At 48.6% G+C, this 12,023-nt stretch overlaps 1 protein-coding gene and 1 long non-coding RNA gene across 4 annotated transcripts in view; one reads left to right on the plus strand and one right to left on the minus strand.

Annotated features, from left to right (window-relative positions):
* LOC130887333 (uncharacterized) overlaps positions 1 to 964 on the minus strand; it is a 32,684-nt gene extending 31,720 nt beyond the window's left edge. Inside the window, exon 1 of one of the 2 annotated variants that reach the window (XR_009058364.1) lies at positions 789 to 964. This is a non-coding gene — a long non-coding RNA (uncharacterized LOC130887333). Of the gene's footprint in view, positions 1 to 733 lie in introns of both variants that reach the window. The other variant, XR_009058366.1, reaches the window with a different exon arrangement.
* Nr2f1 (nuclear receptor subfamily 2 group F member 1) lies at positions 131 to 9,845 on the plus strand. Of its 2 annotated transcripts, none has more exons than XM_057789717.1 (3): positions 131 to 891; positions 3,314 to 3,841; positions 8,819 to 9,845. In XM_057789717.1, exons 1-3 carry the CDS (start codon positions 438 to 440, stop codon positions 9,097 to 9,099), a joined length of 1,263 nt encoding a protein of 420 aa, XP_057645700.1. In that variant the 5' UTR covers positions 131 to 437; the 3' UTR covers positions 9,100 to 9,845. The 2 variants fall into 2 exon arrangements, with proteins under 2 accessions (XP_057645700.1, XP_057645701.1); XM_057789718.1 differs by lacking the exon at positions 131 to 891 and adding an exon at positions 1,179 to 2,637.
* The last annotated feature ends 2,178 nt before the right edge of the window (positions 9,846 to 12,023 follow it).

Below are 12,023 nucleotides of genomic sequence, written 5' to 3' on the forward strand. Positions count from 1 at the left end.
AGAAAAAAGCGAGAGAAGGGAGCTCGCTCGCCAGGGGGTGGGGAGGGGGGAGAGAGAGCGCGGCCCCCCCAGGAACGGAGCGCGGGGGGAGCGGGCGAGGGGAGCAGGGGTGTTGGGGGGGGAGCCTGAGAGCCTGGGGGGGCTGCAAAAAGAGAGAAAGAAAACAGCAGGAACCACAACAAAACGCCAGCAGGGCGGGCGGGCGCGCAGCAGCAGCGGGGCGGCCGAGGCAGTAACGGCGGCGGCAGCGGCGGCGGCACAGGCAGAGGCCGGTGCCCGGCTCGGGCTCGGCTCCGGCGACCCCGGGGCGCCCGGTGGGCCCCCCGCCCCCTCCCCCTCCCCCTTTCCCCTTCCCCTTCCCCTCCCAGCGCTCCCGCGCGCCCCGCGGCCCTCGGCGAGCAGCTCGGCTCCCCCCAGCGCTCCCCGGGCCCAAAGATATGGCAATGGTAGTTAGCAGCTGGCGAGATCCGCAGGACGACGTGGCCGGGGGCAACCCCGGCGGCCCCAACCCCGCAGCGCAGGCAGCCCGCGGCGGCGGCGGCGGCGAGCAGCAGCAGGCGGGCTCCGGCGCGCCGCACACGCCGCAGACCCCGGGCCAGCCTGGAGCGCCCGCCACCCCCGGCACGGCAGGGGACAAGGGCCAGGGCCCGCCCGGTTCGGGCCAGAGCCAGCAGCACATCGAGTGCGTGGTGTGCGGGGACAAGTCGAGCGGCAAGCACTACGGCCAATTCACCTGCGAGGGCTGCAAAAGTTTCTTCAAGAGGAGCGTCCGCAGGAACTTAACTTACACATGCCGTGCCAACAGGAACTGTCCCATCGACCAGCACCACCGCAACCAGTGCCAATACTGCCGCCTCAAGAAGTGCCTCAAAGTGGGCATGAGGCGGGAAGGTGAATATTTCTTCTCTGCTTCTTCTCTCCCTGCGCCTCCCTGCTCTTTCTTTCTCCCTCGCCCGGGTGGTTGTGGCTGTGGGGATGGGACTCCTGTGGTCCCAGCCGGTCCGGGCTTCCCAATCCTGGCTGCTTTCCTCCCCCAACGTCCCCCCCCCCCTTCCAGCTCGCTGCCGCTGCCTCCCCCTCCCGGCCTGCGCTCCTCTCCCCGGCTCCTCCACCCCTCCCGCTGCCTGCTCAGGATTGTGTCCCTGGGATCGTGAGCTGTGGTTTTAAAATCCCCTCCCTTCCTCTGCTGGATGTGCTCCGTGTGTGTCTCGCTCCCGCCTGTGTGTGAGGATGCTTGGGGCTGTGTTGGCATGAACTTGGGCAGGGGTGCTTATTCCTCGCAGAAAACTGTCTCCGTGTTGGTTTTGTTTTTTCCTTCATTTCACTTTTCCCTCCACCTTACTGCACCCTTTATGTATAATGGGAGAGGACTGGGGCTGGAGGACCCTGAACCATAGATTCATTGCTGCCATCATCCTTTAGGAAGCTTAGCTTGGAAAAAGAGGAGTGAGATTTATTGCACTTGTAGGTCTAATTAGGGGGAGGGGAGCTTCTGGCCTGTTCACTGGTTCCCTCTCCTCTTCAGGGATCTGGGGCCGCCTCCTCCCGAGCTGTGGCCTTGTTTTCACCCCTCGACTTTGAAAGGAAAGTTTGTGACTGAACCCTGCCTTCATAGTATTGTCATTTTTAGAGCTTGATACTCGTTTTATTTCTTCATCAAACTCCACCCTCTGCTTAAATACTGCATACAAATTACAATTTACAACGGCATTTACCGATCCTTCTGATTTGGCTATAATGCATAGGCTGCAGCTGGCATGGGCTTTTCTGCATCATTTAGTCGATGTGCTGTATGGGTTTTTGTTTTTTTATTAAACACAACTTTTGATGTTGAATTTGGATATGCTTCATGTTCATATGGCTTGAGATGGAGCACTTTTCTTACAAATATATTTAGCGGTTTATAGTTAAAGTTTATCTCCTGACAATCATTAAAGATATCTTACAGTCAAATTAGTGAACCAGTCAATTTTGCAGGGTGTAGATTACTTCTTCTTGTAATTGACTTCAAAATTATATTTTATATGTCACAAGGAAAGAAATTGAATTCCTTCAGATCTCAAGGAGAAGGCAAATATGACGACTTCATTTCTAGCTCCAGGGAGATTCTATAGGCATCTGGGAAGAAAAACAACTTTGAATTGTGCTCTCATTTAATTGAAAAATAACTGCCAAGTTCAAAACTATAATTAGAAAAAGTATTCTAACCATTGTGTTTCAAGAACGTTAAATTGCACTGGAACTCTCCTTGGAATTAGAACCAAAGGCAACACGGCCCAACCTGAAATAGGAGAGCTCTGTGGACATGGACCATCTCTACTAATTTGTTGTGGGGTGGGAGGGAGAGTTCAGAAGCCCTAACTTTCCCTAAAGTTGGCTTTGTTTACATGGCGGTTTAAAATGCTGGCACTGTCGAAGTAAAACATACACATTAAAAAAAAAAAAACCCTTTGGTCAGCTTTAAGAACTCAAAGCATGCTTACGTTTTGCATTCAGATGGTTAATGAATCCAGTGTTTTTGCAGTTGCAAGCTGGTGCATTCACTGAGCAAAAGCTGGCTGCAGGTTGCAGTGGCACCGCGCAGGACAGACAGACATTAATTATATTTCCTACTTTTTTCAATAATGTTTGGCTACTGTAAGTTCAACTTTTTCTTGAAATATTTCAAATTTCTGTTGCTTTTAATAGTGAGAGCTTTGTATGGGGCAAGCAGAAGGGGGAAATGGGAGAGGGTGTGGGGAGTGCTTACTCTCTGGTCAAAAGTTGTAAGGGGTCAGTAAGATATGTAACTTGTATCTCTTTTAAAGGTAATTCTGTGGCACTTTAGCGATTATGGGAACATTTTATGCACTGAACGCCGCTGCTTTGCAAGTGAAGAGTGCATTAAGGCTTGTGCCTGGTACTGTAGCCTTTTTCAGGCTTCACTTTTTTTTTTTTTAACCTCGATTTGTATTATTGTGGAAGGATGAATGGGGTTTCATTTATCTGTGTGTTGCTTCTTAGTAGCTGGGGGGTTGGGTGTTACTTTCTTGGCCGAGCAGAGCTAAGGGCCTTGAAGTCAGGCCTAGTTCTTCCCTGGCTGAGGAAGCCAGGGGCAGGCTATGGATGAACACACCGAGCCGGTGAAGGTTGAGGGCTTCACCGAGAGCTCCTGGAAATATGGTCTGTGAGTGAGAACCAGCAGAAGATGCTCCGAGAGCTATCACTGCGGGAAAGAACTGCATTGCGTTGGGTGCGCGTTGCGTTGCGGCTCGGCAATGTTCACAAGCCCCCTGGATGCACATTGCCTCTTTTCTCTCTTTCTTTTTGTCAGCGGTTCAGCGAGGAAGAATGCCTCCAACCCAGCCCAATCCAGGCCAGTACGCACTCACAAACGGGGACCCCCTCAATGGCCACTGCTACCTGTCCGGCTACATCTCGCTGCTGCTGCGCGCAGAGCCCTACCCCACGTCTCGTTATGGCAGCCAGTGCATGCAGCCCAACAACATCATGGGCATCGAGAACATCTGCGAGCTGGCCGCGCGCCTCCTCTTCAGTGCCGTCGAGTGGGCCCGCAACATCCCCTTCTTCCCGGATCTGCAGATCACCGACCAGGTGTCTCTGCTACGCCTCACCTGGAGCGAGCTGTTCGTGCTCAACGCGGCCCAGTGCTCCATGCCCCTGCACGTGGCGCCGCTGCTGGCTGCTGCCGGCCTCCACGCCTCGCCCATGTCCGCGGACCGCGTCGTGGCCTTCATGGACCACATCCGCATCTTTCAGGAACAGGTGGAGAAGCTCAAGGCGCTGCACGTCGACTCTGCCGAGTACAGCTGCCTCAAAGCCATCGTGCTGTTCACGTCAGGTGAGGATGCGGTCGCGGGGGAGGGCAGGCTGTGCCGGGAGCTGGCGCAGGCACCGTGCGGCGGGAGCCTAGCTTTCCGCATCTCCCGCGCAGCCACTGCCGCTGTGAGGCTCGGCCCTCACCCCACCGTAGGCCTGCCCAGGATCTGCAGCCCCAGTCCGTGGTTGCCGCGGGCCGCGTCGCTGCCATCTTGGGAGCTTAGCGGTGCGGGAGCGGAGGAGCTCCGGTGAGGCCGGCGGCTTGGCCTGACGACCTAGACCCCCGCGCGCCTTCGACCGAGGCAACGGTCTGGGGAGGGGAGAGGCAATACTCTGAGGATAGTGGCTCCGTGTGTGTGTGTGTGTGTGTGTGTGTGTGTGTGTGTGTGTGTGTGTGTGTGTGTGTGGTGTGCCAGAGCTCAGTCTTTCTGGGGGAGGAACGCTACAGAAGGAAGAGAACGTGGGAAGGTGGCTTCCTACTCTGTGTGGCTCTCTCCTTGGATGAGTTTCCCGACAGTGAGACACAGACAGAGGCAGAAAGAGAAGAATACGCACAAATAAATCATAAATAATCCCGCTTTATTGCTGCCTGATTTTCCCTTATCGGAAACCATTCATGTTTGCAGTTGTTGGGGTTATTGAGGGTCATAAAAAACGGATTCTATCTAAACAAGAAAGATAAAAAACAAAAGCAATACTGTAAAGCCCGCAAGCATGAGAGGATTCCGGGCCGGGAGATAAATTTCATAGCTATGCAAAACACAAGAACATTGGAAATTTTAAATGATGCCTTAAAAATATCAAATTAAGTGTAGGCGGTGGTAGCAGGCTTGTTAACAATCTCTCTTATGATAGATGGTTCAAATTAACTTCCAGGAAAGTGAATTAACGTTGCCTTTGAAGGGCTCTGGTCTGAGTATGTGAGAACACTACCCGCCTTTTATTACTGGAACCTGCAAGAGGGAAACATATAAATACCAGGGACCGCAGGTAACAGCGGAAACACAAACAAAGCCCGCAAGGGCTCTGGTGGGAGCAGAGCTGCTTAGATGGGCCTTGGGCCCTGCCCACTGTGAGGAAGGTTAGCTGCAGTTTTACCACTGCTCTTGGTACTATTGTTTTTAATTTCTCCATTAGGAGAAGAAATAAACCATTCTAATAAATCTATCCTAGAGCCAAGCCCTCCAAAGCCAAATTAAAAACATCCTTGAGCAGAGATGGCAAAAATATCTTTCCCAAACAAGGTCTTGTTGAACAGTAAGCAGTCGGATAATATATCAATATTTCCTGACTTCCATGCATGAAGAATCATATTTACATTGTATCAAAATGACTCTTAAATTTGCACAATATTGTAATGTAGCAAATATAGTATTAATATCGATCAGAGAAGCAGATAATTTATTTAGACAAGAACAGCTCATTTGTATGCAAGGTGGCCAGAGTCTTGGACTTGGGCTGCCCCCACCCCCTTTACTTTCAGTGCAAATGCAGGTCTGCTGGTGAGAGTGGGGTTATTCTTTGCAAGGGGATGAAGTGCAAACTTAAAACAAATGGAAGATTTATTGAACTGGTTCCTCGGTGTTTGAATGCATTTTATCTTAATAAGTTTCCTTGATGGAAATGTGTTTTTCAAAAGTGACAAAGAGCCTGGGAAGCAGCGACCAGGATCCTTTGACTCTGGCAGGCCTGGGCCTTGCTGGCATTCTCCTACTCATGGCTTTAGCCAAATCCATCAGGAAGGGAGCCAGGGACGAAAAACTAGGGTTTCAAAATCTCACCCAGTTAAGTGTCTTAAAGCAGAAGTGTGACTTGGAGCTAGCTGGACAGGGGTTTTCTCAGGAAAGGTCTCTCTTCCCTTTCCCTGAAGTCCTTGAAGTTCTTTGAATCCCCTCGACTTTGCTGATCTGGTACGTGTTCCCAGGGAGAGGCCTATGATTGTGCCTGCTTCAGGGAATGTTGCAGAATTATGCAGGCTTCACTTTTAAACTTTCCATCCTAAGGCATTTCTGTGAGAAGTTCTTTTTCAAAAAATCCAAAGAAGTATTTTGAGCCATGTTTTCCAGGTGCAAGGGGTGCTGAGAAGTGAACAATAACATTATTTTGCTGGGAAATCACAGGCAGAATATCTGAGCATGGAAACAGAACTGTCAGGAGTAATTTACCCACCTTCCTTCCATACAGCACATTTCCACTCTTGACTAAACTTGTTTTGATTGCTAGCCAGAAGGGAATTCATGGGAAGAAGGGAATTCATGGGAAGAAGGGAATTCATGGGAAGCCTTCTCAAAAGTCATCCAACTTTTAAGCAAACTTTGAATGATGGAAAAGACAGTTTTAGACATATTGTCCAATGTGGCTTGTTCTGGCTAAGTATTTGAAGCTGGCATGGGGGTCCCCTGTGGTGGTTTTCACATTTGGCCTCCGGATGGTATGTTTAATCCTTAATATTCTGGACAGCATCCAAAGTCTAGGTCATGACCTGAACTTGCTTTTAAGAAAATTCTTTAATTCATATACCTAAATATTACTTCAAATAAATGAGACTGACTCTGAAAAGAGCCATCTAGTTAACATAAATACAATAAATCCATTTTCAGCACAATAATAACTTTGATTTCTAGTTATGGCAGCTGATTACATCTATATTTCCTGAACACTAAACTCTTCTGAATGCACAACATGAAATACATTCTCTGCACTACAAAGGCTAAGCCGGGAGGGCCTGAGCAGTAATGGTTATTTATTTACATAATTTCTTTTCCATATACTGTAGAAGAAATATTGAAGGTTCCCACATTGACACTACCATATAAAAAGTGAGACGTGGATTTTGTATAGTCTGTCTCCTTTTCTTATCTGTAATATAATTCATCAGGTGCAAATATGTACTAAATTACACCCTTTGCTCACCTCTCTGTGCCACCACAACCCACCAATTGATTCAAACACTCACACTGCCTGTCCACAGATGGGAGAATTCTGCTGCAGGATGAACGACTACACAGTGTGTGAGGCCGGGCTAGAGCTAGATGGATAAAAGACAGACCTAGAAATAGGAATTCCGTCTCAAAGGTGGAAGCAGTAGTGCAGGTCCCTAGTATACCTGTCCAGGCTTCTCCTTGGAGTCACCTATATGTGAGTGAGGAAGACACCTTGCACTTTAGGAACTGTGATGTTTTACTCACCTGAGGGCATGTCATATGGATCTTTAAGGGAAAGTCTGTTGGGATGTTAATGGGTCTTTCTCCTGTGGTGTTGTCTGTGGCTGTGACTATCACACGGTACGAGGGACAGAAAATATACGTAATGCGAGATATATGTAAATACAAGTCTGTTTTAGCAAGGTTTTTCTAGAAAGCAGGTCCACGGGCAGATCTCAGAGTCCCCACGCTAAGCAGTGAAATCCCAATGTGCTCCTCTCCTGGCCATGCTGACCATAATAACTCCCTGGCTTCCCAACTCAGGCCAGTGTGGATGTACTGCATCAGCTGGATGGAGTAGTTAGCCATCTGAGAGGAACGCAGTATGGACCCAAGGTCAGAGGAGGCTTGCCTCAGAAGTTCTTGAGTTCTCAGTGGTTTTATTTGTATCTTTGCTTGAGGCCATACCCTTGTAGATGAAGGGGGAAGAGGGCTTTGTGACTCCAGCTCTTGAACTGTAAGAATACACAGCATGGAAACAAACAGTCGACACAGATTTGGATTTGAATAAGTTGTTTCCTTGGGGTCATACTTCCCCATTACAAAGTGTCCTTTTACAAGTATTGTCATACGTAAATTCCTTCCTAGATCTATATTTTAGCAAACTTCATCTTTGATCCTTAGTCAACCTCCTGACGACTAAGGGTTCCTCTGTGATCTTCCTGATTTTAAAATATGTGTTATTAATATTAAGAAATAACATAGGGAGTAAGGGAGAAGCTTCATTCTATTTCCCTGATTCCATGTTGCTCCCCCTTTGCTTGGCCCTGGTTAGCGGATATAGGATAATCTGCTGTCTGGACCTAAAGGGTTTTGGTTGGTTTGAAAGAAGCATAAAGGTTTCTGGTTGCCATCATAGTATGAGTGCCTTGTCCCATCTCCTTTAGTCCTGCCACAGGAAACCCAGCTCTCCCACAAAGCCATCCTTAATCCTCCACTCCCCCAGTTCTGAGACAGAGTATCAGCTGCCTCTAGCATAACGTTGTTTCTGATCACTGTAGATGTTTCTTTTTTGCAGCCTGGAGTATTTCTTCTCATAATTATATAGCTTGCAGAGATGTGACCAATTTTCAATTACTTGACCTAAGGAACAGATAGGAGTGTCCACCCTCACTGAGGATTTGTTGCCCAGTCCTTGCTTGTATAGATAGTTGATCTCAAATCCTGTATTGCTATAGCATGGACTTGATCTGATTCTCAGTTTTGACAGTTTGTGATCCCTTACCCCCCCCCCCCCAGCCATGTGTATTCACTACACAATCTAGGTTCTCCTTGAGCTTGCTGGTTGGGGTCATTTGGGTTTGAGAGGAGACTCCAAGAAGCCTCCTAAAACTGCATCCAAGTCTGCATATTTCTTCCGGGGTTCCAAGAGCCCAAAATCCAGAGGGAAAGGGACAAATGCCTTTCTTTTAATGAGCACAACCAGAAAGATTTTCCCCTACAGGCGAGAACAGGTTGCTATACGCAGCAAACATGGATTCACCATCCTACGTTATTTAATCCAAAGGTGAAAGAGCAAAAACAAAGGGATGGCAAAGTTGTGCTTCTGTGTGCATGTGTGTCTCTTTCCCGCTCCCTGGGCGTGGGGAGGTGCTTGACTTTTATTTGTATGGTGGGTGGGAAAGTATGGCCTAGAAAGGAGCCTCTTTGCATAGAAGAAAGGACCGCTTTTCTTTTTCTCCTATTTCTTTTTCCTTTTCTCCTCAAAACATTAATGGCTGTGTGCCTTTACTGCTCACTAACCTAATCGTCTGTCCCCCTTTCCCTGTCTCTCCCTCCTGTGGCTGCTCTGGCAGACGCTTGTGGCCTGTCGGATGCTGCCCACATCGAAAGCCTGCAGGAGAAATCGCAATGTGCACTGGAGGAATATGTGAGGAGCCAGTATCCCAACCAGCCCAGTCGCTTTGGCAAACTGCTGCTGCGATTGCCCTCTCTGCGTACAGTGTCCTCCTCTGTCATCGAGCAGCTCTTCTTCGTCCGCTTGGTAGGTAAAACCCCCATCGAAACTCTCATCCGAGATATGTTGCTGTCTGGGAGCAGTTTCAACTGGCCTTACATGTCCATCCAGTGTTCCTAGACTTTGGGCATTTCCAACTGCTCCTGGCCCCCACCCCCTAGAGACTAAGAGGATTCACCCAGACCAAGGACTCCAAAGCCTTGGGATGCTGGTAGGATGGACCAGACAGGCCAGACAGAGGGGAGGAGGCTGGGGACAAGGGCAGCCAACTCTGCAGCAAGGCAGCCTAAACTGCGAACTAGGAACAGAGACGTATTTAGGGTCTGATCTGTCATGTAAGTATATTGGAAAAGGAAAAGAAAAAGGACCTCATGTCTGGTGAGAAAATGGCAACAAATTCGGAGAGAGGACCTTGAGAAATTTAATAAAATCGAAGGATTCTAATGGACCTTCCAGGATTTATTGTGGATGGATGTGGATATATTCTGTACAGAGAACAACTCATATGGGAGCGGACTGAGTTCTATGTAGAAACACACACACTGAACATTGTTATTCATTTTGTAAAATACTAGTCTTTATTTTCATTTTTTGTAAAATTTAAACATCGTATGCACATAAAGAAAAAAGGAACAAGATTAGGGGAAAATAACATTTTCCAAATAATTATAAAAAATGTCCTGTGTCTATGTATCTATATCTGTTTTGTATTTTTTTCTGGTTCCAAACCAGATTTCCTGTGATTCTATACTAATAATTTTTGATATAACCCTTTGCTTCTTACAATGAGTGCGATATATGTTGTCGAGGCTGTTCTTCAAGAATTAAAATTGAAGTGAAAATTTAAACAAAAATAAAAGAATTTAGCAAAACCCATGTGTCTGGTTACTTTATACCATCAGAGAAAGAGAAACCCTTGGATAATTTCTGTCTTGAATATTGTTAGAATCTGGAGTTTTGAGAGGGAGAGGGGACTGTTGAGGCCCAGTCGAAGTTGGCTGCATGTTTTTTACAACAGTCGCTGCATTACTTTTGTGAAGCTGAAGGAAAGGCCAGGCTGTGTGGGATGTGTCAGAGGGGAGTCTCGGTGGCAGACAGCAGTCTTTGTGATATCACTTCAAGGGCAACCCTAAGCACAGTTAGGCAGGCTGCCTTGCCTTTGGGGCGCAATTTCCAGGCAACTTGGGGCTTACAGACCCCTGCGCGGTGACCCCAGTGCGAGTATACCTACATTCTAACTGCTGTGGGAAACTTGCTGAGCTGGGGAGGATTTGCAAAGGTTTACTTAGCTGACCCTCAATGGGAGTGGGGAGAGACTCCTCAAAGCTTTTGAGTCTGGATGGGTCACTGACGGTCATACGCTAGGTGTTGCCTCTCCCTGCCTCTGGGCAAGACCTGAGACGTCAGCACCAGGAATTTTGACTTTGTTCCTTCTTGGGCATCTCTGGAGATCTACGTACTTATAGTTTGCCCTTCTCTCCCGGCTCTTGTCCCAGGCTTCCCAGTAAGAACAGTAGCCACCCTTCCACTCCTCCTAACCCCTCCCCCATGGGACTTCGAAGAGTCCGGAAGCTGGACGGGATTGGGTTCTTCCCGAAAGTGCCTCTCCTTGAGGCGTTTATCTAGCTGGGCGTGCGTTGAGGGACAAGCTCTGTGACAGCGTCTGAATGTTTTATGGGATCTGAGTTGAAGCTGTGAGAACACATACTGCCAAGGGAGCGCTTCCTTAACGTATTAATAACGCCAGATCTTTCAAAATAAAACCCCTCTGTTGCACACATTCCGCCACCCTTGGCCCCAGACAGGCTTATATAAGGCTAGAGCTCACTTTCAGGAATCCCCGGTATTCTTGTGCTTTCAGTTTGCTGCATGAAAGTTTCCAGGTCCCTACAATTCTTAGGCGAACCCACCTGCTTGACGTTTTTCATGATCTGGATGCAGCACAGCCTCTGCGAAGCGCGAGGCCACTGGAGGTCAATGGTCTCAAACCAGGCCGCTAGAGGACCACCTAAGCTGCGCAACTAGACAGGCAGGGCGTAGAGTCTTTGGGCCTAAATTCATTTTCCTTCGGGTCTGGATACCCGAGGCAGAGGGGGGAAGAAAGAAGGTCATGTTTAACCCGGGGAATTCCTAAGAAGTACTGGGAACCCTCACAGACTGGCCGGTGGCAGAGTGTGGGTTCAAGGGTGGGTGGGCTGCAGCTAGGGCACTGAGGGGAGGGGAGCTGAGCTTCCAGGAGAGTTCACCGATCTTTCCTGCCTTCTTGAAATGAGATGTAAATATATTCATTACAATGTGATCCCTCTGATGAAAACAGATAAACATTTTTCGCAGTTCAGAAATGTACTTTTCAATTAATTTCAATATGGAGGCCCAAGCACAAGACGCTCAGTGTAGAAAAAGGCAGGCAGCACAGGTTCAAGAGGAACAAGGCACTTCCTCAGGATTCCAGGCTGTCAGCGGTGATTTGACTCTGGCAGACTGGGGTCAGCAGGGTGCTCAGGAATCCCAGAGACTTTTGTAAGCCTGGGCCCAACCTCCCAGCCAATCAAAGTGGAAAGAAGCTCAGGCCTCCTTAGAGGCACCTCCAAGAGCCAGGAAACCTGGAATGGGGGGTGGGGTGGGGGGTGGGCAGAAATACTTGCCCACTGGCCCGTTTGGGAATACGAAGCAGTACTTTTTTTCTGCCCTCCTGCAATATATACGGAGACAAAGTTGTCTTTCTAGAATCAGAGATCTAGGTCTCTTCTTAAGATAAAGAAGAACTCCATGAGACTCAGGAGTCGCTCACCCACGCTAGGCTGCTGAGCTGCTTGAACCCGCAGAGACTTTCCTCTTTTGGAGCATAGGACACAGAGGCCACACACACACACACACACACACACACACACACACACACACACACAAATCCGCCCACCCTGAGGGAATGTTGAGGAACCAAGACCAAGACACCTAAACTTCTGCTGAAACCTACTACCCAGAAGGATCCTATGTTTCCTGGCTGGCCTTATGGGTGCACACGGGACCAGGACAGCAGCCTCGGG

Source organism: Chionomys nivalis, chromosome 15 (assembly GCF_950005125.1).
Source record: "Chionomys nivalis chromosome 15, mChiNiv1.1, whole genome shotgun sequence".
In the NCBI taxonomy this organism is placed as follows: domain Eukaryota; kingdom Metazoa; phylum Chordata; class Mammalia; order Rodentia; family Cricetidae; genus Chionomys; species Chionomys nivalis.